We start from the raw sequence: 26,254 nt of genomic DNA, 5'->3' as shown, positions 1-26,254 counted from the left end.
ACAGTAGGAGATCTAGAATTCTTCATCAGCTGGATTGCAGATCATTTGCACAGAACAGTCATGGGTTCTGTTCTCACAGTCAGCAACCCCTCAGGGTGAACAGTGCTAGACAAAGACCTTGCTGGGTCAAATCACTGCAGTGTGATTCAGTTTCTAGCCAGAAGAGTTCCATCGAATATGATAGCATTGGTGGTGGTGGTATTAGTGCTACTTCCACTGGCAGTGTGCAAGATTCCTAGCTTTAGATGTAATGTCAGTGAGCCTCTACCTATTCATCATAAGTATTACAAGTCTGGAGATTTCATAATGGCTGGCATCATTTCTCACACTTACCGTTTTTCAAATCCTACTTCCTATGAAGAACGTCCTTCTTCTGCACTCTTTGGTGATTTTGTGTAAGGCACTTAGTTTTCTTAATCCTGGCACATGTGTTTCCCAAGTATGTTTTATGCTGTGTCTCTATTGGTGTGTGTTGGGGGGAATTTTCTTGATGCAGGTTTGTTTTAGTCATTTATGAGAACATAATGGATACTGTTCCTCTTTTCTTCTTTAAGAATGGTGGCAGACTCTGATCATGATGAATTCTACCTTCAGATCCATATTTCTGCTGGTTCCAATCTTTATACACTAATTGTTTAAAAATGTGAGGCTCAGGGTTTTTCAACATAACAGTCATTTTTCTGTGATGTCCCTCCAAATTTTGCAAGTTTCCATCCTGGGACATTTGGAAGGGAAGCAGATTTGAAATTCTTTATACTGAGATGGATCTGCAAATTATTACCTTATTTCCTGCCACCCATACTTCTGAGTGATAGATACCTTTGAATTTTAAAAGAATATTTTGAAGGAGTAGAAACCAGTATGTGTGCACATTCTAACAGAATTTACTTCCCAATGTTGTAAACTGAATGAAGAGCTTTTTTGTGAGGCTGTCTCCTCACTGCTGTCCCCCTAATCTTTGTGTGTTCCATGCAAATGGTCTAAACATCTTATCCTGCAGAGGTTGCAGGATGGAGAGGATAAAAGGAGAGGCAGTTTAAACTTGCCTTTTATATACAATATTCTCAGTCTTAATCTGAGCATGAAACTGAGCAAACTCAGGGAGGCAGTGAAGGACAGGAAGGCCTGGCACAATATGGTTCATGGGGTCACGAAGATTCGGACACGACTTAACGACTAAACAACAACAACAGTCTTAATCTGGATGTTCCCCTTTTTATTTGAGGGCAAGAAAGGGAATGAATTAGCTAGGCAGTATGAACTGAATGGAGTTGTTGCTAAATTTTTCCCCTATAACTGAAGCAATAAGAGAATAAGAGTCTCCCTGAAGAATCCTAAGGTATTATATAACCTTCTGCATGATCAACCACCAATTATGGTTTTGAATATCAATTGGCCATAGTTTACAGCAACATTTGGACTACACTCAGCATATGATAGACACAAATAATTCCTGTATTTTGATTCATTTCTTAGCCACTGTCCGATAAATGAATCTTATTGAAAATCAAGTGTTAGGATGTTGACTCTGTCTATTTTCAGTACTTAGCAAATCACTCTGAAATCTAGAATAAATGCAGACCAATGCAAGAAGAACATGAGTGACATCGATTTACTTGCTCAACAAATGAGAATTTGTGACCATTTGTAACATTGTGGACCCCCCTAAAGCACAGCAAACCTGAGGAGTTACAATAAGTTTGCTGTGCTTTATATAGAACTAAGCATACCTGAAAAAAGTCTACATTTGTGTCCCCTTAAACTGATAAAACGGTAGAAGTTGAAAGCCCAACCTTGTCTCTTAATGAGAATTGAACTGCTTTGTATTGGTATAAACTAGGACACCTTGGTCTACCCAACAATGCACCACTTCTCAGTCCCCATTTGAAACGTTTACTAAGGACCAGGGTATTCTGGGGGTAAGTCACACAGCAAAAATATGCTTCAGGGAGAAGCTTTTATGGGATCTGATGGGCTTTGCTTTCTGCTTGCTTCAATGTATGGGCTAATTAATGTCCATACAGAGAAAAAAAATCATGAGACAAAGAGCAAAAAGGTTTTTTTCTCATTTTTAGTGAAAATAACAGAATCATAGCTACAGCAATAAATACAACAAGGCAACATACACAATATCATATTTAGTACGCTTTGATACCACATACCAGTTTCTTAATTCCAAGGTTTCAAACTGATCTGGTACTAATCTATGCAGAGTCTTACCCATTTTAGAGAACAGCTGGAGGGGGGAATTGAGTAAGGTGTCATGTCATCTGGGGTGGGCTCCCTGCTTCTCCCTGTTTGGTGTTATGTCATGTTTGAAGCCATATTGTGTGTGTTTGATGGGAGTTTTCTGTAAGGCTTGGATTCCAAGGTAACTCTAAACAACAATAACTGTAGGGCCCTTGCCACAGTATATTGTAGGAGATCTGCCCACTGCAGGTTTCAGAGTTTCTGACTTGCAACTCCTGGCTTTTGCTTCAGCTCTTATCAAAGGAATATTTCCTACTGTGTTCTATGTCTAAGTTAGGGCTTAGTTAGTTATCACTAAAGGTAATAGTTTCTTATCAGCAAACTCCACAGCAATAATGTAGCTGACGATTTCTCTTGTTGAATGTGAACTTCTGACATACCAGTCTGCCAAATTCTAGCTTCTAAAATCATACAGATATCTCTTCCAAATTTTGACACTGTTATGGAGGCAGACAAAACTATTTTCTGAAAGTGAAGCAGTAAAAGAGGTCCTGGTGGACACTTCAGGAGAGCTTATGGTCTACAAGTTCACAATTCCTAGATGAGTACATGTGTGCTCATGCCCAAACTCCTTGTTTCCAAAAAACTAAAACACCCCCCCCCCCAAAAAAAAGAAATCTAAAAAGAGAAGATGCACAAAAGACCTTCAAAAAGGAAAGAACACAAAAACCATTCTGAGAAAAAGCACCAGGGGATATCCAGAAAAATATTTAACAGGTTTTCCATCTTAAAACTCCTGAAGAATTCTACCATTCTGGAGGGGGAGGATTCTTCAGAGAAATCATGGGATTATTTAAGGCCAAGGGCCAAGCAATCTAAATTCAAACAACTACTTTGCTGAAAGATCAAAATTGTAAAATGTCCATTCCTCTCATCATAGGGTCCTGAAACAGCACTACCAACACATCCTGGCTTTAGAATTTGCTTTAAAGGAGATAAATATCAATGCCAAACTCTTACCTAACATCACCCTGGGCTTCCATATCTACAATAATGATTTCAGGGCAAGGACAATTTATCTTGCTTCCATGGAACTTCTTTCCACAAAAGACAAACTTCTCCCAAATTACAGATGTGATGCCCAAAATAATCCAGTAGCAGTTATTGGGGGACCCAACTGTGATGTCAAATTCAATATGGCGACCATTCTCTGCATGTACAAGATCCCACAGGTAGGCAGTATGAAAAACAATAGATATTTAAGAGGTGCAAACCTCTTCTATCAATTCTGAGGTATTTTTGTGGCCTAGGGATGGGAAGAATTGAACAAAACAGAGAAAAATTCAAGGATTTAAATTAAAAAGAAACACTTGGTTCAGGGACAAAATACCTGAAATTCTTTTGGAACTGTCTATTATTTTCTTTATGGAACTAAATGTTATCATGCAAACTAGGAGCAGCTCTGCATGATGGTTAGCCCCATTCAGGCAAACCAATGCAGGCAATGAAGCTCCTTTATTTTATCACCTTCCACACAAAAATGCAAAAGAAAAACGTGGCAGGGATTTTTGCCATTTGAAACAGGAATCACGTGAAAATTGAACTGTGAACAAGATAACAAGAAATAAAACCGGAGGAAGAAAATAAGGTTTGGAATAGATGGTGAACCAACAATACATACAGACAAACTTCTTACTCTATTTTGGAAATATCTTTTCTGGTGTTCCCTTTTGATTTAGCTCACATATGGTTCTGATCTAATGATGGAGGAAAAAACCCAAGGAGTTTTTTTCCAGCAGATGTTCCCAAATGTGGCGCTCCAGTATGTGGGTATTCTCAAGTTATTGCTCTATTTCAACTGGAGATGGGTTGGAGTGGTTTATCTGAATGATGTTAATGGAGAGAGATTCATACAGGAAGTGCTTCCCATGTTCTCCAAGAGTGGCATTTGCTTTGACATCATCCAAAGATTCCCACTCCTAACTTTTTCTGCATTTATTGATCAAATGGTGAAGGAGGGACTTGAAACATTCCTGGGTATCATGAAAAGCAGTGCAAATGTATTCATAGTCCATGGTGAAATTCAGACCTCCTTTGTCCTGAGAATGGTGCTTTATTTGTCAGACTTTGAGAATATACCAATGGTGACAAAGGTCTGGATTATGACAGCTCAAATGGATTTCACATCACTCCCCTTTCAAGATGATTGGAACTTAGACTTCATACATGGTGCTCTATCACTGGCAGTGCACAGAAAGGAATTGTTTGGCTTCCAGAACTTTGTTCAGGCCAAAAATCCTAAAGAAGGAAGAGAAGATGGCTTCATCAAAGGTTTTTGGAAACAAGCTTTTAACTGTGTATTTGCTATTTCTCTGGTAGATGAAGAGGAGAGCAAAACCTGCACTGGGGAAGAAAAACTAGACTCTCTTCCTGTACCTGTTTTTGAAACAAGCCTGACCGCTCACAGCTACAGCATCTATAATGCTATCCATGCTGTGGCCCATGCTCTACATGATATGCATTCAAGCAAACCCATGCACAGATCAAGAACAATGGAAGGGAGATGGAAACTTCTGCATCCGCCTCTGTGGCAGGTAAATGTTCTATCAATCTGAGATATATAAAACTCTTCCCCGTGACTGTATGTACTGTCCTGAGCAAAGTAGAAGTCTAGGTCACTGATTGTCTTAAAATCTAAACTGGGATTTCATAAGTTCATTTTATATGGAGTTCATAGTACATCTAATTAAGAATGAATGTTGGAGATGCGATTCTTTTCTTGTTGTTGATGCCCATACATTATTTTCTTCTTGTGACACATTTATTTAAGCACTCAGATAAAACACTATAAAATAACACTACTCCAGCATCCAACTGTTTCATTATTTCTTCTTGTGACATTACTTTATCTAACATGAATACCGTGGGCTAAAAGTAATGTTGTCCGTGGTAATTACGTTAAATAAAGTAATGTGACAAGAAGAAGACAGCTCCAGGAGAAAGCAATAACAACAGCAACACACACATTCTCTAATATCAATAGATAGCATATTGGCATTTCTATTACGCCAGATAAAACTTTTAGGGGATAGAAAGATTCATTGTAAATTTTCACTTTGGAAGACTGCTATCTTAGATCTTCTTTTCATATCCTGTTCCTGTTTTTTTCCTCATTCCTGATTTCAGTTGCACCACTTTCTGAGAAGCGTTTCATTTAACAACTCTGCTGGTGAAAAAGTTTCTTTTGATGAAAGTGGTTCATTAATAGCAGGATTTGATATTATAAATTGGGTCACATTCTCAAACCAGTCCTTTCGGAGAGTAAGAGTTGGCAAAATAGAACCCGTGGCTTTTCCAAAGGAAAAGGAAGACTTCACCATTCATGCAGAAGACATTCAGTGGCCCAAGCGATTCAATCAGGTAAGATACACATTCAGTGTACAATGCTGCAAGTGATTTTAAGGAATTTGAAATGTAGAAAGGTTCTCGCCCAGAGCGTGCAGTCCACATTGTGGACTGATTCTGGTTTCTGAAATAGCCAGAAATATTCACAGATGTCTTAGAGGCAACTTATTCTGAACTATTCCCATTCTGAAGCATGAATTGGGGAAAAACTGAATTCTGTCCTTCTCTTCCTTAACTTCTGCAGAAATTAGAAACTTTATGGTCTTTGTTAATATTATTTGTGTATGTTTGGTGAGTTCTTGAAGCATCCATGCCATTCAAGACCCCAGCTGAAGAATATGCACACCAGGTGCTTCCTCAAAAATAAGTATGTTATCCCATTCTACTCACGAGTGAACTATACAATATCAGTTCAAAAAGATGTACTTTTCAGTGTGATATATCCGGTTCTTCTTTCATTCTTCAACAGACAAAGCCTCTTTCTCTATGTAACAATATGTGCCAAATGGGGACTAGTAAGGCAAAGAAAGAAGGGAAGCCATTTTGTTGCTATGATTGCTTTCCATGTCCAGAAGGGAAAATTGCAGAGCAGAAGGGTAAGAAATCCTGGATAAAGATTCCTAAGATGACAATATATCAAATAATCAGACAATGGTACAGTATGCTTCTGACACGGCTATATACCCAATCCTCTTCTGTTTTATGAAGTCCATTAAAGCTGACTTATTCTGAAGGCCTTGGGTGTGGATGTGCTATTAAGAGAGAGAGAGGGAGGGAAAGAGAGAAAGAGAGAGAGAGAGACTGATTGATTTCAGGTCAGTTAAATCAGTGGAACAAATAAGTTTTCCTTTCCTCTTCCCTTGATGGACCACTGTCATTGCTCTTAGCCTCCTTTCTCAGTTTGTGTGCACACATGTCTGTATAATACAGCAAATGTTCTTGCTCAGAAATCAGTCAGCACAAACACATCCCAAGTTTCAGCAGGCATATCACTTCAACATAATGCAGCAGTGATATTAGTCTTTTAGAAGTGTACTCTCCACTGAATTGTTAAAACGAGGGACATAAAATATTTTACTATGTTGCTTCTGGAGATAAATTTGGAAGTCTGCCCTCAATATTGTTCATGAAGATGATGCAAAAGTGTTTGTGGTGATGAAGTGTAACAAAAGAATCTTCTTCAATCCAGGACTTACTGCATGGACCATGTGAGGAAGAAAATAAAGTGTTAGGTTACTTTGTCCTTCCAGGAAGCAGAGGGAAAGAAAAAAGATTAGAGAAGCTAAAAAACATCCCTCAACTACTTTGGACATTAAAAATACAGCGTGAGGTTTACCCATACCTCTATCTGGTTTGGTGTATAATTTTATGAAATTTTCAAAATCCTTAAGAAGAATTATTGGATACAAAAAGGGGGGGGGGCTTCACAAACAAGGCAATAAAATGAGCAAAAATTATAAAAAGCATAACATAATTAAATGGGTATTCCAAGTAGATATATCTATATAATTACACTACACTGCTGGTACATCCCACTTGCTAGAGGAAATGAAATATCTGCTTATCTGAGTGTTATCAAATATGAATAATATTAATAACAATAACAACCAACTAATAGATTAGATATTGATTTTTTTGTCTGCTTCATTGAGGTGCCAAAATAACTTGACTAATTAGCTGTGGGTAGTAGGAATTCAGCATATTGCAAGTGGGCTTATTACCATAAGATACTAATATTTCAATCTTCAATAAAGAGGGTGCCAACTGTATGACAAGAATAATGTAACTTCCAACCTATTCTGCATCTTCTATTTTATATAACAACTTTTAAAAGTGGGAGAAAAAACATTTTAAATAAAATTCAAAATTTCAAGAAAACTGAGTATTTCCCTTCAATAATAATTTCATTACTTTCAGTAAGGGAAGCAGTTCATTCATTCATATATGCTTATATATTACAATTTGTGGCTTTCTGAAATACTATTCTGTCTGTTTTCTCAAAAACACAAATATTTCTTCCAAAAGCTTTCATATTTAATGTACCGAGAGGCATAATTTAGGATTTTATAGCACCAGATAATGCAGCCAGTTTGATGTAGTGGGTAAAGGCACTGGATGAAAATTCTAGTCCTCCTTTAGCAAAAGAAAAAGAACAAGCCAGCTGTGTGATGTGACTTAGGCATTCTCTCTCAGTTCTAGACTGGAAACACCCACCCACCCACACACACACACACACAACCACACTGTATGAAGTTACTGGCAGAACACCTCTGAAAATCACAACAGATTAAACTGATTCACTGTCAGAAGTTCTAGAACATCTACAAAATCTACTTTGTATTTTTCAGGTATGGATGTTGGGCAGATGCATTCAATGAGGAAGTTAAAACATCCACATACATTAATCCTTTATGACACTGTGTTTTTCTTAAATCATATTCTTCCTGGATATTATTTCTAGTGTGAAAAACATTATTTGCAACTTTTAGATAATGAAAACCATAATTTGGAATGTTATAACATTTAATTAGATGATAGAATGTTATAGAATATCCATAGAATAACCACATTGTGTATTTCAGATATGGATGTCTGCATTCAATGTCCAGATGTTCATTATCCGAACCCCACCCAGGTTTTATGCATTCCAAAGAGTAAAACCTACTTGTCCTATGGAGAACCCTTGGGAATCACTTTGGCCAGTTTTGCTCTTTCCTCGACTTTCCTCTCTGCTTTCATTCTAGGCATCTTTGTTAAATACCATGACACTCCCATTGTCAAAGCCAACAACCGGAACCTGACCTATACTCTCCTCATTTCACTCCTCTTCTCCTTCCTCTGTGCTCTCCTCTTCATTGGCCACCCAGAGAAGCTGACCTGCCTCATTCGACAAACTGCTTTTGGCATCATCTTCTCAGCGGCAGTTTCTTGCATCTTGGCCAAAACCATCATAGTGGTCCTCGCATTTACTGCTATCAAACCAGGGTCCAGGATGAAGAAGTGGGTGGGCAGACAATTGGCCAAATCCATTGTTCTTTCCTCCTCACTAATTCAAATCACCATTTGCACTGTGTGGCTGGTAATCTTTCCCCCATTTCCAGATGTTGACATGAATTCAATGACAGCAGAAATTATTGTGGAATGTAATGAAGGTTCAACATTCATGTTCTACTGTGTTTTGGGATTTATGGGTTTCCTGGCCATTGTCAGCTTTGTTGTGGCTTTTCTGGCCAGGAGTTTGCCTGACACATTTAATGAAGCTAAGTTTATTACCTTCAGCATGTTGCTGTTTTGCAGCGTTTGGATGTCATTTGTTCCAACTTACCTGAGTACCAAGGGAAAGTACATGGTAGCTGTGGAGATCTTCTGCATTTTGGCCTCCAGTTTAGGGATACTGGGCTGCATCTTTTTCCCCAAATGCTATATCATTTTGCTGAAGCCAAATCTTAACACGAGGGAGCAGCTAACAAGAAAAAAATAATATCTGAACAATGAACCTGAAATACTATAAATTTATTCAAAGGAACACTACAGGAAAGAAGCTGGTATGTGAAGGTTTCAAACTGATGTGCAAGTTTCTCTGGTTTTAACCCTTATAAGTGTGTTGTTGCATCTGTTGATGCCTCTGTGTAAAAGCTGACTCTTTGTGTTCCTTCTCTGCAGCATTTTTTGTAATTTTCCAAACATGGACAACAATGTAGCCTAAAGACCAACTCTTCTAGGAAGCATTACTGACTTTAAATATTTAGGAAATAGACCCGTGTCAGTGCAAGCAAAATGGGGATAGAAAGTCAGCTATTTTATGTACTTAATGAGGAAAATTCAACTTCTCAAGTTCTGATTCCAGAACTTTTAAAGAAATTCTGACATTCTTTATTAAAGAATGTGTCTGTGTGTATCAGATGAGAGTATAATCTCTCTTTGGTGGAACTTCATTTAATTTTGTGAGTTTCAAATTTAGATCTTTATTTAAATTTACAAATAAAATTGTGTCCTTTTGATAAAACTCACCTTCTTTGGCATCTTTTATTGATGCAAATGTTTGATTATTCCTTCTGCTTCTGAAAAGCTGCTCATCATTTCAAATGACAAAGAAAGAATTCCTTTGTTCCATGTTCCTTTGCTGATTTAACAGAAATAATTAGGTTGGCTTGGATTACAAACTGTAATGTTACCTGACTTCCTCACAGGGCAAATATTGTATTTCAGGAACATTTATAATTTTGCAGAATTGCCATAAGATAATTTATCCTGAATTATTTCCATTATAACCACATTGGTCTGTTCTTTCCCATACAATTAAAACACAAACATAATAAAATAATAAAATTAAAACATAAAAACATAAAAAATTGTTTCTTGCCATTTGAAACAGAAATAAATGAAAACTGAATTGTGAAGAATAAAACAAGAAATAAAAATAGAAGAAAGTATTTAGATTTTGATTAGATAATCCATCAGCAACATGTAAGGACAAACACCCATACTTGTCTTATTTTAGAAATATCTTTTCCGGTGTTCCCTTTTTATTTAGTTTACATATGGCTCTGCTCTAATGATGGCGAACCAAACCCAAGGAGTGTTGTTTTTGTTTTCAGCAGATGTTCCCAAGTATGGCCCTCCAATATGAGGATATTCTGAGGTTATTGCTGTATTTCAAATGGTGATGGGTTGGAGAGTACCCCCATCCCGCTCCCACCAGAGATCATGCAAGAGTGTGACCAGTGCTGTTTCCATCCCATATCTGGGTCTGAAACCCAACTGAAAAGGGTCCAGATAATCCATTTCATCCAGGATCCTCTGGAGCTGCAGTGCCACCCCTTTCTCAACCACCTTCCCTAAAAAGGGGAGGTGGGAGACTGGATGAAAATTGTCCAGGATGCTGGAATCCAGCAATGGTTTCTTGAGGAGGGGGTATACCAGTGCATCTTTAAAGGCAGCCAGAAACGCTCCCTCTCTCAAGGATGAATTCACCATTGCCTGGACCCACCCACAAGTCACCTCCTGAGCTGCCTTAATCCAGCAGGAGGGGCATGGATCTAATTGACAAGTGATGGCATTTACAGACCGGAGGACCCTGTCCACTCCCTCAGGCCCAACAGGATCAAACTGTTCCCAGATAACAGGTTAAGCAGAATTCCAGACATTTCTACAGGCCATGCCTCACACTTGGTATCCAACTGGGAATGGATCTGAGCAATTTTATCCTCCAGACACCCAGAAAACTCCTCAGTGCAGCCCTGCAGGTGGGCCACTGGGCCCGGCTTTCCCAAAACAGATTGGGCGATCTTAAACAGGACTGCCAGGTGGCATTTTGCAGATGCAATAAGAGCAGAGAAATATTGGTGTTTTGCCGCTCTTACCACCACAAGGTAGGCCTTAATAGCAGTTTTAGCTTGTGTTTCATTGGGTTTGATCCTTGTTTTCCTCCAGTGGTGCTCTAGACATCTCTTAATCCTTTTCAGGACCTTCAACTCCTCCATAAACCATGGGAAGTATCAGGCTCGATGGGTCAAGAGAGGTTGCGTGGGTGCAAGTGATTGGTTGGGAGTGCTGTTGATGTATGGTTGGATAGAGGGACCCCTGACCAGGGAAACTGAAGGGCTGGGATTGGGGGGGAATGGAAGCTCTGGGTGGGTGCAAGCTTGTCTGAGGCCCTGGCCACTTTCCTATTCCAGGTGGTGGCCAGGGCCTCCACTGGACCATGCAGCAGATCCTTGGGTATAACCCCCACCTCCCTCCCCATTGGGTCCATCAGTCACCAGGGGCAGACCAATCAAATGGGTCTCACCTCCCTGAGGAGGGGTGTGGCATAGGAGAATCTCAAGGCCACCAGGGCATGATCTGACCATGACAAGGGGGACAGATTTAACTCCCCCTTCAGATCACATTGCCACTGCTCTGACAAGAAAACCAAGTCCAGTGTGAGGCCACTGTCCTAAGTTGCATCACAAATAATCTGGGACAGGCCCATGGCCACAATGGTGGCCATGAACTCACGAGCCACCTCCAAGGCACATCCCAGGGATAGCAGATTGAAGTCCCCCAGAACCATGGCTGGGGAACTCCACTGCCAACTGCGAGATGGCCTCCAGCAGCTCAGGCAGGGAGGTTGCTATGCAGCAGGGAGGCTGGCACAGTAGCACCAGTCCCAACTGTTCTTGAAAGCCCAACTTCAGGAACAGAGTCTCGCAACCGGCCACTTGTGGAACAGCGCCCTGAAGGCCAACAGAGATTCCCGGATGACAACTGTTACCACTCCTCCCCTGTCCTGAGGTATTGGCTGGGGCCATACTGTAAACCCAGATGGGCACATTTCTGAAAGGAGTACCCCCACTTCTGGGCCCAGCCAGGCCTCAGTAATACATGCCAGGTCTACCCACTCCTGAGTGATCAAATCACATATAAGGGGTGCCTTGTTGTTAATTGACCTGGCATTGAGAAGGAGCAGCCAAAAGCCAGAGCCTCCATGGGTCTGCTGTCCAGGGACTGGGACTGAGTGCAGAGGGCCAGAACACACCACAGATAACAAACACTGGGGGCACATTTCCTGGGAGTGGCCTGCCCTCTGACTCCTATCATAATATCTCCTCCCCATCACCACCTGAATAGTATAGCCTGCTCTAACTTCCCCAGAGCTTCCATTCCCCCCCAATCCCAGCCCTTCAGTTTCCCTGGTCAGGGGTCTCTCTGTCCAACCATACATCAACAGCACTCCCAACCAATCACTTCCAACCAATCAGGGGTGGTGGTGGGCTCCATGGCACCTCAGCTCCTGCTCTCAGTGCCATTGGAACCCTAACTATCATCCCCTTCATCCACTGTGCCCCCTTCACTGGCTTCTCTTACTAGTGGGCAGGGGGCACCCAACCGTAATATGAAGGTGTCACTTTTCTGCTAGAATTACTGTAGCTGTCTAGCTTGACTTTGCTCTAAAGGATGACCTCTGACCTCTCCTTTGTGGTTGGGTTCATTAAACCTTTTTGTATAACTCTTTGGATTTCTGTTTGGTGCTTTGCGCTGGTTTAGAAATCAATACTTGATTGGGTTGGATATTTTCAGTCACTAAGCTGAAAAAAAAAATAAATGAATTGTTTAATTTACCTTAGCTGTGCCAAGGCAGAGTTCTATGGAGAAAGAACCTATGAAAAATGTGTTTTGTTTTGTTTTTAGATTTCAAAAGTTAAATCTGAATTTAGCACAGAGTTTCATACCATTGTTACAAATATACACCTTCCAAACTGACTGGAGTGATTAATTTGCTGTCTTGCTAAGAAGGACTAAAGAATATTTACCCTGAGATTTGAAAATGATGTTTTGTTTTCTACATCCAGAAAGTCTAAACTTTGGGCAGGTGACCACTATCCCCTGTAATTTTCCAACTCAATGGGACTGCTTATTTTATTTTTCTTGGAAATCCATGGATATTGTTTATAACTAAAAAGCAAAGTCTGGTGTCCTGAGTTAAGTAACTGAATATGTTAAAAAAAATTGAATTAAGTTTCTACTGAAGTCAGTGGGAGAAATCAGCCATAACTTTTTTTCCATTTACTTGAGCAGAAGTTAAGTTCAAAAATAAAAGCTGGAATTAACCAAGTGTTTTCAACCTGTCTTTCTGCACAAGTTACTCTCTCATGTGTAATTATCAAAATAACCTTTATTATCTCTGCTTCTTGCCTGGGTGATATCCATGGCAGTAGCAGCATAATTCTGTATCAAGGCTAAAAAGTGCTATTAATATCCATTGAAACCTTCAGTCAAGGCTTCTTCATGATTATTGTACACTAGAAACAAAAATATTTGAAATGAATGAATCGCCATTCAAGTCAGAACCCGGGTCTCACATCTTCTTGAATTTTGTTATATGCCTTAATGAAAGGTTTTGGAAAGCAGATGGTAATGCAGAATGTTGGTGTTCATGATGCTGGTATTAGTGATGTTGCCTTCTATGGTATGCAAGTGTCCTATGGGTCAGTGGGCTACTCAGATACTTCTTCCAGCCCTTCACAAATATTATCGTGCTGGAGACTTCAACATTGCTGGCATTACTTCTCAGAATTACGTCCTTTCACGTTCAATAACATTTGACAAAGTTCCCTCTCCTGAACTCTTTGATGACATCATGTAAGGAGTTATTGGTTTACTTATTTAAAAAGAAAACAATATAAAACACACTTTTGAATAATATTCTTCAATAAGTTATTTTTATATTGCATTCATTTTGGTGGATTTATTCATTGAAATGTCTACTACGATCTCATTCCCCTTTTTTGCATATTTTACAGGATTCCTTTTAAGCTTTATGAAACATATCAAGATGGGTATTATATGATTTACTTTCCTTTTTAAGAAACATTTTATTACTAAATCCTTTTTCCAGATTATTTTTGTTCCCCAAAATTATGTCTCCTCTATCGTAAAATAATTGGACATCTCATAGACTTCCCATTACACTCATGAACTGAACAGAAAAGAGCTCAATGTTAGAAGTGGTCTTTGTAATGTAATTCCATAATAATAAATGGGGGGGGGGATTATAATATTATCCCTCCCTCCCCCCCCCGCTTATTCTTTTATACGCTCTTTTTTATTTTTGTAAAATTAACACAAATTAGGGTAGCAACAATGGAATTAATCTTTTAACAGCATAATTGTTGTTGTTGTTGTTTAGTCGTTAAGTCGTGTCCGACTCTTCGTGACCCGATGAACCATATTGCGCCAGGCCTTCCTGTCCTTCACTGCCTCCCTGAGTTTGCTCAGTTTCATGCTCATTGCTTCAGTGATGCTATCTAACCATCTCATCCTCTGCCGTCCTCTTCTCCTTTTGCCTTCAATCTTTCCCAGCATCAGGGTCTTCTCCAAAGAGATCTCTCTTTGCATTTAGCCTTTTAACATTGTCCATGGGGTTTTCTTGGCAAGGATACTGGAGTGGGTTGCCATTTCCTTCTCCAGTGGACCACATTTTGTCAGAACTCTCTGTCATGACCTGTCCATCTTGGGTGGCCCTGCACGGTATAGCTCATGGCTTCACTGAGTTACGCAAGCCCCTTCGCCACGACAAGGCAGTGATCCATGAAGGGGAACAGCATAATAAGAGGGTTTATTCCCCTTTCATTTTTCAGGCTTTGGGGGATTGGGGGGACTTTGAATATAGAAGTTTATATATTAATTATTCAACCTTCATATTTTCTTATCATGCATTACTACAGTAATAGATGTTGGCTCCTTGTCCTCCTTATTTCGAAGCCAACCAAGGTATTTTGTTGGATGAATTTGACTCAAGATAGTGACCATCCCTGGAAAGACTTGACACACCTAGAACGGGCAGAAAGTAATTGAGGGATAAGCTGGTAGGTCACAGCAGAATCCACAAGAGATGACAAGCAGTTTTGATTTTTGTAACAAACTCCTTTTTCCATATAGATAAAATGGAGAAAACTTGGAATATCCAAGAGTGACTTTTTGAATGATTCTGGGTAGCACTCAAAGACATTTCTGGATTCTGACATTTTAATAGAAGAAGTGTGGTTCTGGTTGAACCTGTGGAGTTCTTGGTACTTTCTGAGCTTGGTTGTTTGCTTACAGATGTTTCATTACCCAACTAGGTAACATCATCATCTTACATTTTAATTCTGGACGTATAATTTTGTTCTAGAGCATCAGCTAGTAATCTTTTGAATGATAGTAGTTGAAGATACATTCATATATCCCCTATCCACATCATTTTCATTGAAGTCATTCTTTCACACTGCTATTGAGAAGACCCAACCTTGTTACTCCAGCAACTAACACACATCTATTTATTTACTGTGAAAGACGATTTACAAGCACAAAGCTGTAAAGCACTGTTAAACTTTAATAGGAGCCCATCCACTCCAGGGCATCAGGATGAGTAATCTGTGATGTGTTAAAAGCAGCTACACAGAAGTTTGCTACTTGAAGAATTATGTAAATAATTCTTATCTAAAAAGGCTAAAAAGTCCAAACTATCTGCCTATTCTAGGAGCACAGGGCTAATATATTTGAAATGCAAGTCCATATAGAAAGGACATTATAAGAAACATGATTTATACTTTCAATTTCCTGGGTTCATATGAGCAGCTTCTCCTATACAGGGGAGTTTGAGAGTGTTAGTATTTAAATATCATTGAGGGAAGAAAATTGTATCTAGCTGTAAAAACTCTCTTTATAGCTTTGGAATGGTGGAAGTATTTCATTAGTTTGTTCCCTGGTGATGTTTTGAACCCAAGACTTGCTCTTTTGTGATATTCTCTTCCCTTCAATTTGATTGAACTCCTAGCAGGAGAATCAAATTAGCCTGGTCATATTGTAGAAAGATAAAAACTCATAGCAAGTTTTTAAAATCAGTTTTGGCTTTCCACTTCAATAATGTTTCTCTGCTGGAACTAAAGGAGCTCAGCCTGCAGGCCAGGGGTGGGTGGGTGGGTGGTGGATCTTAAGGCAATAACTGACTGGTTTTAAGCCCTCAGTTCTGTAGAGGTATCCTGGCCTCTAGTCTAAGTTCAGCACTGGATATGTATCTTGAGGTGGAAAGAAGCACTGACAAAGCTTCATTTCAAATATAGCATAAAAATAGTCTTGCAGAATTTTCAAGAATAATTCATGATGACTGAAGCTGTGTGCACAAAAAAAGTCTCTTTCTGCAAATACAAAAAAAAAAAAGTAAATGTGATAGTCGTTAAATTGCTAGGAAAGACTGTTGGTTGGCATTGGGAAAAACTATTTTTTGAAATGCATCCTGTGATCTTTTTTTTCATTGATTCCACTTGCATACTGCACAATGAGAATGGGTTGAGATATTACCATTCTAACTTACCAGCTGTCTAACTTAGAAAAAAGTCTCCTTGAAATCTTAGTGAATTAGTAAGAAAACAAGTGTATACATCAAAATTTGTGAATTATTTGGCTTTATTGGACATGAATAAAGTTAACAAAGTTTAAAATATGTGTGGAATGATGAACCTGAATATTGTACATACACACCAAGCAGAACCTTCTGAAAATGTAGTGTTGCTAGTTTCATATTCAGAAGTTTTAAAAAAGCATATAGATCATCCTATTATTCCTTCCTGTCTTCCTGCCTTCCTTCCTGCCTTCCATTTCAGTCAGTACTATCACCACATCCTAGCTCCAGCATTTGCTCCAAAAGAAATCAATGAAAAGTCACATTTTAACAGATCATCATCCTGAGCTTCCTCAGTGGAACATCATTAATTTTTAAGATTAAATTCACATTTTTAAAAGTAACACATTAGGGATGTGTAGGTTTCCCAAGTTTCATTCCATGAAAGTGGTGATGTAATCTAGTTAGATGCAGCATCATTTCTTTGATATATATTTAATTAAAATATAGGAAGTATCATGTTCTAAATCATATGGATTGTCATACAACTGATATATTTCTTTGCAGGGTGTTGACACAGCATTACCAACATATCCTGGCACTGGTATTTGCTGTAAAAGAAATCAATGAAAACCCACACATTTTGCCAAATATCACTCTGGGCTTCCAGATCTATAACAGCCATTTCAGTGCAAGCTGGACTTATCTTGACTCAATGGAACTTCTCTCCACCTGGAAGAGGTTCCTTCCAAACTACAAGTGTGATAGCAGGAACAATGCAGTTGCAGTCATTGGAGGACCTAACTCAAATGTCTGCCTCCATATGGGCCCCATCCTAGGAATCTACAAGATTCCACAGGTAAGGAATATCTAGACCTCTGATGCTTCCATTATTGATGTAATTAAAATAAGAAGAAAACTTGTGATCTCTTTAGAGTTAAGACTAACATGTTTATTTTCAACCTTCATATTTGAATGTCAGAATTCCTCTGTTTATAGAGACTAAAAATATTTAGCCACATTTTTTTTCCTGTGTTCAAAAATTTGCAGCAGGTCCTTCATTTCTTTGTAGAAGTTGTGCCCAAAAGGAATTTCAAACAAACAATCCTGTTTGAAAGGCCCATACCAGGGTCTCCTTACCCTGAAGCTGAGATTAATAGATGTTTATCCTTGACTCTTCATAATTTGATTTAGAAGACTCTTAGTTTCTAGAGGCTAAAAAGACCTAGTGATGCTTTCTGTGATCAAAAACCTGCACTAACAGAAGTATATTTGGGAAACTGTTGCTTCCTGTTGCTTCCCTCTGTTGCTTCCCCATTGTTATCTAATAGGAAGCATAGGATTTTGGCAACTATAATGATACAGCTGTATTTTTCCATAAATATCTGGACACAATTTTTGTTTAAAAAACCTTCTTTTTCTTTTTAAAAAAGCTTACATATGGATCTGCTCCAGCACTGGATTACGAAAGCCAAGATGCCTTTGTCCAACAAATGTTCCCAAGAGTCACTCATCAATATAATGGGATTCTTCACTTACTTCTGCATTTCTGGTGGACATGGATCGGGGTGCTTTATCTCGATGATGACAACGGGGAGAGGTTTGTGCAGAATGTCCTTCCCTTTTTCTCTGAGAGAGGCATTTGTTTTGATTTCATACAAAGACTCCCCAAACAAGGATTTGCTGGGGAAATGCAGAAACTTATAGAAGAAGGAGTTGAAACGTACCAGACCATTATGAGAAATACTTCCAATGTTTTGCTCATACATGGAGAAATACAGACTATGCCAGTTTTGAGATTCATGATAGCAGGCTCAGTATATATGGATGTATCTTCAAAGCCAGGCGATAAAGTCTGGATTATGATGGCCCAAATGGATTTCACTTCCTTTGCTTTTCAAGGTACTTGGAGCATTGACTTTCTTCATGGTGCTATATCCTTGGCAGTCCACTCAAAGAAAGTGTCAGGATTTGAGGAGTTTCTTCAGACCAGAAACCCTATCTCAGCAAAAGAAGATGGCTTTATCCAGATCTTCTGGGAAAGTGTATTTGAATGTTTTTTCTCAACCCCCACCTCAGAAGACTTGTCTGAGAAAATCTGCACTGGGGTGGAACAACTGGAGTTGCTCCCTGGCTCTCTTTTTGAAATGAGGATGACTGCTCACAGCTATAGTATGTACAATGCAGTCTATGCTATAGCACATGCCCTGCACTTCATACGTTCCTTGAAATTCAAGCAAAGAGCCATGGTAAAAGAGCAGAGAGAGCAGCTTCTTAATCAATACTCTTGGCAGGTATATCACAAAGGGAAAATAGCTTACCACATTTTTGTGTGCAAAGGAAGGTCTCCAATAACTCTGAAAGCAAAAGGTGACTACTCTTTGTATGACAGATGTCAACATTGGCTCTGCTTACCATTAGCTGATAAGCAGGCCCATGTCTTGAACCTCAAAGGACAACTGGGGAAGCAGTGTTTTAGGCTTCCTTTCCCTACAGAAAGGGAATGTGGTGGTCAGTGTGTTTTCTTCTACCAATGTGGGAGAAATCTATTTGCAGTGAATACAGCTTTTGTCTGAGTAGATTATCATAAATACAGTATTTGCCTGTGATATTGAAAAGGAGATTTTTGTTTAATGTCGTCCATATATCTCAAAATGATGATAGAAAGTACAGCATTTTGGAAATTGCTAACAGATCACAAAGTTTTATGGAATAATAGGGATCTGCAATGAGAATTAACTTAATGGATAATTTATGTCCTATACTATCAGACAGGATTTAGAACAATATATCTCCCTCTGTCTACTCTGGATGAGCAACTCCATCCTGCTCCAAATTTTGCATCAGTTTGACAATTCCCATTTCTGTCCCTGATATTTAGCCACTTATTCAAAAAACTGAGACTGAAATAACCAATGGTGGTTTGACCATAAGGGTCACTTTGAACTGAAGAAAGACTCTCACAGATGTTCCTAAAATTAATCTAGAATTGTGGAAGGAGGACCCTAAAAGCATCAACGTTGGGGTTATAAATAAATATTTGTTTCAGGTCTAATAATTTCACACTGCTGCAATTTGGTTCTCTATGTATTTTTTCCAATGTAAGAAAACATTACTTTTGTCAGCTCTTTATCTCTAGCCCAGTGTTTCTCAGCCTCAGCAACTTTAAGATGTATAGACTTCAACTTCCAGAATTCTCCAGCTAGCATCTTAACGTTGCTGAGGTTGAGAAACACTGCTCTAGCCTAAGAGGATATATTAGCCATTCTGTGTTGCTTTTTCAAAGATATAATAGTAAAATTCTCAGTAGTACAATATTATCTGCCTGTTGATCCCTGTGTGCTGTTTTAAATCTTTTCCCCCAATTTGATCTTAGCTTCATCACTTTCTACAAAAAGTATCATTCAACAACAGTGCTGGAGAGAAAATTTCCTTTGACCAAAGTGGAGAAAGAATAGCTGGATTTGATATTATCAACTGGATAACATTTCCAAATCAGTCTTACTTTAAAGCAAAAGTTGGAAAGATTGACCCATATGCTTCTCCAAAGAGTACGTTCATCATTAATGTCAATAGCATTGTATGGCCCAACAGGTTTACTCATGTAAGGATCCATGTCTTTCCTGTGGTATTTCCAGATGTAATGGTATGTGGGAATGACCTTGGGAGATGGGGAAGAGCCACAGCCAGGGAAATGGTCAGATAAGAGCCTGCAGAAGGAATGGGGGCATGGCAAACATCTCAGAAAGGACCCTCCCTAGTTTCTTAGAATTTAAAGGCAAAGGAGGAGAGATGTTCTTTCAGACTTGCAAAATTCTGTTAATGTAACCTGAGGTTAGACAAGTGGAATTAGTTCATACGGGCATGCTTCCTGCCTGGACTATCTCACAAGGCTGACACAGATGTTGCAGCAAAATTTCAAAAGTGACCTATTCAGGGCCAGACTTAACATCGGGCAAAGGAAGTCATTGCCACTGGAGGTAGCTGATGGGTTACAGAGCAGCAATGGTAGTCTCCCAAACAGTCTTGCCTCTCCACCGTAATGGCCTGGGAAGCAATGCTATGCTGCACAAGGTGCCCTAACATGTGTCATATCAGACAGTGTCCTACTGTCTTCGGTGAATGAAAAGGGAAAGGATGCTCTCTTAGCTTTCGCTTTGGGCAGGAGAAAGTCCTTAACAGTTTCGATTCAGATGGTTCTGACTCTTTCTCAGGTCTGTTAAGTGAGATTTATCCAAATGAAGGTTTAAGACAATCTTGAGAGAAGTGCCAGTTTATAGAGGAGTTAAGCAACTGCCAAACCCACCAAACTATGCATTTTGGGGGGCATGAGAGGTGACTAAAACAATGATCATATACCTGTAACACTGAAAGAAAAATCTACCCCAGTTTTGCAGTAATGGAGTACTGTTATTCATTATCTGTTAACATTTGAATTAACAAAGGGACAAAGAAGAAGGCTTTTGAACAATATCGGGAAAAATGGAATTGTGTTTGTAACAAATTTTACCAGCTCCCCTTCCCTTTTTTCTTTATTTTAAATGTATTATGGTTTTTATGTTTTAAGTTATATTATTTTGTTGACTGTATTCCATGCATGTGTATTTTCTTTCGTTAATTAGTTCAGTCCGATAAAATTCATACCAAATAATAATTTAAAAAATCATACCCAAGGACCATAACAACAGCTATATATAAACACTTCAAGGTAATAAAATATGACACATAGATACTGTATATACATGTAGCCCACTACATATAAGCTATCTATACAGGCAAGCAACAGTAAGAAAAACCATCAAAGTACAGAAGGTTATAGAGACTTGCACTTTTGCTGTTGTGATAGATATATTGAAAAAGCCTTTGAAACAGGGAACTTTTTTTTTCATAGTTATGATAATTAAACATTATCATTTCAGTAACTCTAAAAGCCAGTACATAAAGAGCATACCTTAACAGTTTTGCCATACCAGCATTAGATTTGTTCTTAATTATATATCCAATTTTGTTTCAAGCTCTCTAGACATATTTACTGACAACTTGATACTCTTTTTTATATATATAAAGACACAACCTATTTCAGTGTGTAATGATAACTGCCATCAAGGATTTTATAAGAGAAAGAAGGAAGGGAAGCCATTTTGCTGTTATGATTGCCTTCCATGTCCAGAAGGGAAGATTTCAACTCAGAAGGGTGAGAAAATACATACCTAGAGTTTTCAGATGTTTTGATATTAGACATATGCAATTCCTTTGTCTTTACAATGATGTATGTAATTCATCAGCATCATGTTTAACAGTTCAGTTCATGATTTGGTAGTATGAATTTGAGATCAGGTTTGGGAAGGAGCAGGGAGATGAAGAAGAAGAGCAAGAGATTAAATGTTTAAACATTAAAGATTTCTGTTTACCTTTTGGAACATTTATCTCAGTCTTTTCTGAAGGCCTGAATCTGCAGGGCCACATTTTCCACCCAGAACCGAACCATTTGGACCACCCAGTATATACATTACAGTAGTCCCTCCATCTTGTGAGATGAAGGGGATTGAGGTCTACAATGTTTTCAGTTGTGTATCCTATATTCTGGAATAGCCATCTTCTTGAAGACAGACAATCACCCTCAAAATGGGCCTTCTGCAAATTATTCAGGAGCCAATTCATTGAGGAATGTTGCCATTAGCATGTATATGCTTGCTTTTTTTTTAATTCATTGGATTATTTAATCTATTTTTAATATATACTTCATTGTTTTAGAATTTGGGTTTTTTAAGTTTTATTGATGTAAACTGCCAGTAGCTGGTGTGGATTGTTGTAGCATTGTACAATATTATTATCATTATCATCATTATTACTCCCTTACCTTATTAGTAGTGATGAATTCTGATAAGAAGATAGAATCTGATATAATCTTTGTCCTGTGTATAGAACAACCATTCTTAAAGCAATGGAGCAGATTTTAGGAAGGGAATTAAGAGTAAAATAAGTGAATGTGTCATTAAAGTGCACCCCAAAGGTTTGGAATTTATCTATTTATGAAGACATTTTGATCTGTCATACTGAAGGTTCAATAAAAGGACTGTTTTTGGAAAGACTCTTGTGTACCTGACATCAAAGTCTCACTTGATGAAAGATGCATACTATCAGCCTTTGAACTCTTCTTCATCAATGAAATAGAAAGAATGTACAATATAATTCCATACTGTCAATATTTAATTTGATGTTTAAAAATGGAGTTGTGTTACTCTATGTACCCATAATTATTCTTTATCTCATTTTATTATTTCTATGTTATTGGTTGTTTGATGTTTGTTTGTTTTTCTTTTGTTTTATTTCTTTGTTATATTCAGTTTCCTTCCTGAGCTCATATTTAGACCTTTGTGATATATTTGATTTATCTATCTATCCATCTGTCCATCCACCCATCCATCCACCCACCCACCCACCCACCCACCCACCCATCCATCCATCCATCCATCCATCCATCCATCCATCCATCCATCCATTAATCTATGTTGTCCTTATTTGGACTACAATAATATGCAGAACTAGATGGCAGCAAAGAGATATAGCATAAAAATTGTCTTTGACAGACTTTACTGTTCCTTGGCTAGGTGGTATAATATTGTACCTTGGTCCATACTTGAATGACCAGGTCTAAACCCTGCATGTTTTGGGGCCAAGATGGTCTCAGAAAGCATCCAGTCCAAACGTTTGTAGTATAAAAATATGGTATATAATTTCCTAATATAAAATATTAGGAAAGATAGGGCAATAATTTGCAGGACCTGACTTGTCCTTTTTTTTTTTGTATATAGGTAGAATGATGGAATTAAACCAACCTTTGGAGATATGTAAGGAATTATTAATGGCAATTAAAATAGGAGCTAGCACAGCTACCCAGCAATCAGGGTTAGATTTTAGAAGTTTGTCTTTGCTAGGGGCTTTGCTATTTTCATCTGAGAAATTGATTTTTGAACTTCTGGGTGTGAGACTGGAAGCCATTCTAAGAGGAAGTTCTGTGGTGGAAAAATATAAGAATCGCCACCTGGAGATATATTACAAAGGCCATGGAAATATCCCTGCTGAGACTCAGGAGAGATCAAATGGCCATTATTAGGTGGGTTAGATTTTACTGAGAATCAGAAAATAGGTGCCAGAACAAGCAGTCATCTTTGCTTGTTACAGCCTTTTGAAGTTTAGCTTAGTTCTTCAATGCATAATTTTGTTTCTTCTCCTTTAGAAGCCTCTTGTAACTCCCTTCTAGAGTATGAAATGTTTCCTGTTAAGAAAGTTCATTGTAAGTCTGGACTTTCTTATATGGAAATATTGCCAGTGCTTTCCCTGCAGCACATTCTCTATCAAACCAAGGTTCAGATCACTGATTGAACTGAAGAGGAGAGGAGTTAAACCAACTGAGCTAAATCAATAATTTGTTGGAATATACTGATTATTTCACAGGCATTGCTAGCCATGGTCATAGATTGTTTCCAAGAACCAGTTGCCAGAGCAACAAAGAATTGACCCATACCCACAGCCAGCTTATTGGACCATAATGGGTGGAAGTAACTGTTGGTAGCAAGAGAATCAAGGACTTGTAAAAATTGGCTCCATTCAATTAATAGTGAAGGATCCTGCCAGGGGTAGTTGGTCACTCGCAAGATGGAAAGACATACAGAGTCTGTAGATAAGCCCAGCCTGTAGTGCTTGAGAAGGTATAACATTCATAATAAGTTTATTCACCAATTCTCATGGTTGGTGTAAGATCTGGACTAGTAGATAATTTTTGTACTAAAGTTGACTGAGAAGGTTTGATGTGCTTCTTTAAAATTTTAACCCAATTAATTCCCTTTAGAGTTTTGACATTATAAAATGGTGTTGGAAATGAATTAGATTATTCATATATATTTCCTCTTCCAGACATGGATGACTGTGTTCAGTGCCCAGAAGGACAATTTCCAAATGATGCTAAAGATGGATGTCTTCTGAAAAAAATCACTTATCTGTCTTACAAAGAACCTTTGGGGATTGATTTGACCATTCTTGCACTCTCACTTTTTTTAATTACAGCATTGGTGCTTATGATTTTCATTAAACATCAGAGCACTCCAATTGTCAAAGCCAACAACCGGAATCTCACTTATGTTCTCCTTATTTCTCTCCTGCTCTCATTCCTTTGTGCTTTACTATTCATTGGTCAGCCTGTGAAGGTGACGTGTCTTCTTCGACAAAGTGCTTTTGGCATCATCTTTACAATTGCTGTGTCATGTGTCTTAGCCAAAACGGTCATTGTGGTTCTAGCTTTTAAAGCCACCAAGCCAAATTCCAAAATGAGGAAGTGGGTGGGGAAACCCCTGGCCAACTCCATTATTTTTTCCTGCTCTTTTGTTCAAATAATTATTTGTATGACATGGTTGGCTACTGCTCCTCCATTCCCAGATTTTGACATGCATTGTTTACCTGAACAAATTCTACTTGAATGTAATGAAGGCTCAAATGTCATGTTTTACTGTGTCCTCAGCTTTATGGGTTTCTTGGCTGTTGTGAGCTTCATGGTAGCTTTTCTAGCCAGGACACTGCCTGATACTTTTAATGAAGCCAGGTTTATCACCTTCAGCATGCTAATATTCTGCACTGTTTGGTTGTCTTTTTTCCCGGCCTATTTAAGTACCAAGGGGAAATATATGGTGGCTGTGGAGATCTTCTCCATCTTGTCCTCCAATGCTGGGCTACTGATTTGTATTTTTCTTCCCAAAATCTATATCATTTGGATGAAACCTGAGTTAAATAATAGGGAACAGCTAAGAATAAAGCATTAAAGACTTTTATTATTTATGGCATTCAGCTAACTAATTCAAAAAGCATATAGATTCTAACCAAGGAATGGGATAGATCAATTATTATTAGCTTCAGTGAGTTTTTGACAATAATTTATGTAATCCTCATGCCGCTTCCAGCATCTAGCTGCATACATGAAAGTTTAAAATGAATAAAAAATGAGGTGCCTGCACTAAGTTCATCTCTTTCATTCTCCAGCCTTAGAGTGTTTAAATAGCAGGTATGCATTGGTAGGAGGATATAATTGTCCAGCAGTACAATATCCTGTGCAACTCTGGATTTGAAGTCCCAGATCATGTGAACATCTTCACTCTGAATCAAGTGACTATGGCTACATTGGTCTTATAGACTTCCCAGCTAAATACATGGAGATCAGGGGAGGAAAGAGACAGACATATGTGCTTGCACCTATTCTCTGCAGTTTTAAATATTCACACAAATCAAGACTTATGAAGTCAGTGGGCTTTACTGCAGGTAACTATTGATAAGATTGTACCTCCAGTATGGTTGATGATTGATTGATTGATTGATTGATTGATTGATTCATTCATTCATTCATTCATTCATTCATTCATTCATTCATTCATTCATTCCACTCAATAAGTGACTCTTTTTGCCTTGTTGAAATGTGACACTCAATTAACGATCCTGTATTTATTTATTTAGATTAATAAAACGTTTCAATCCCAGGTGGCTCTAACTGGCATATATTCCAATACAGTAATAACAAAAATTAAAACAGAAAACAAGTGATGATGATGATGACCATCACATTCAGCATCATGCTGAGGAAAGACACTCTCAATAACCATCAATCATCCAGCATTTTATCAGTCCCCAAAGGCTTTCTGAAATAGCCAAGGGTTAGTGACTTTCCTAAATGACAGCAGAGTTCATGCTGAGTAGGATGGAATCCTATTCCAAAAGAGAAGGGTTTTCTGAAACTGTCCCTGGAAGAAG

General features: G+C 38.4%; 2 protein-coding genes across 2 annotated transcripts; both read left to right on the top strand.

Annotated features, from left to right (window-relative positions):
• The first annotated feature begins 177 nt into the window (after nt 1–177).
• Nucleotides 178–9,076, top strand: LOC103060822 (vomeronasal type-2 receptor 26-like). Its single transcript, XM_088143991.1, has 6 exons — nt 178–395; nt 3,131–3,422; nt 3,930–4,784; nt 5,377–5,610; nt 6,065–6,191; nt 8,178–9,076. Exons 1-6 carry the CDS (start codon nt 178–180, stop codon nt 9,074–9,076), a joined length of 2,625 nt encoding a protein of 874 aa, XP_088000117.1.
• A 4,425-nt stretch (nt 9,077–13,501) lies between these two features.
• LOC103060574 (vomeronasal type-2 receptor 26-like) lies at nt 13,502–25,275 on the top strand. Its single transcript, XM_088143990.1, has 6 exons — nt 13,502–13,719; nt 17,027–17,318; nt 17,893–18,753; nt 19,836–20,063; nt 21,527–21,653; nt 24,377–25,275. The coding sequence occupies exons 1-6, from the start codon at nt 13,502–13,504 to the stop codon at nt 25,273–25,275; spliced, it is 2,625 nt and encodes an 874-aa protein (XP_088000116.1).
• The last annotated feature ends 979 nt before the right edge of the window (nt 25,276–26,254 follow it).

This window comes from Python bivittatus, unplaced genomic scaffold (genome assembly GCF_059951505.1).
Source record: "Python bivittatus isolate LINGU-HERP-01145 unplaced genomic scaffold, Pbiv_v1 ctg000430_np1212, whole genome shotgun sequence".
Lineage (NCBI taxonomy): Eukaryota > Metazoa > Chordata > Lepidosauria > Squamata > Pythonidae > Python > Python bivittatus.
This window is presented reverse-complemented; position numbering and strand designations above follow the sequence as displayed.

Coding starts and splice junctions, on each gene's coding strand:
- LOC103060574 (XM_088143990.1), top strand. CDS start 13,502: ATGTTGGTGTTCATGATGCTGGTATTAGTGATGTTGCCTTCTATGGTA. Junction 13,720..17,026: donor GAACTCTTTGATGACATCAT/GTAAGGAGTTAT, acceptor ATTTCTTTGCAG/GGTGTTGACACAGCATTACC. Junction 21,654..24,376: donor GAAGATTTCAACTCAGAAGG/GTGAGAAAATAC, acceptor TTCCTCTTCCAG/ACATGGATGACTGTGTTCAG.
- LOC103060822 (XM_088143991.1), top strand. CDS start 178: ATGATAGCATTGGTGGTGGTGGTATTAGTGCTACTTCCACTGGCAGTG. Junction 3,423..3,929: donor GCATGTACAAGATCCCACAG/GTAGGCAGTATG, acceptor CTTTTGATTTAG/CTCACATATGGTTCTGATCT. Junction 5,611..6,064: donor GGCCCAAGCGATTCAATCAG/GTAAGATACACA, acceptor ATTCTTCAACAG/ACAAAGCCTCTTTCTCTATG.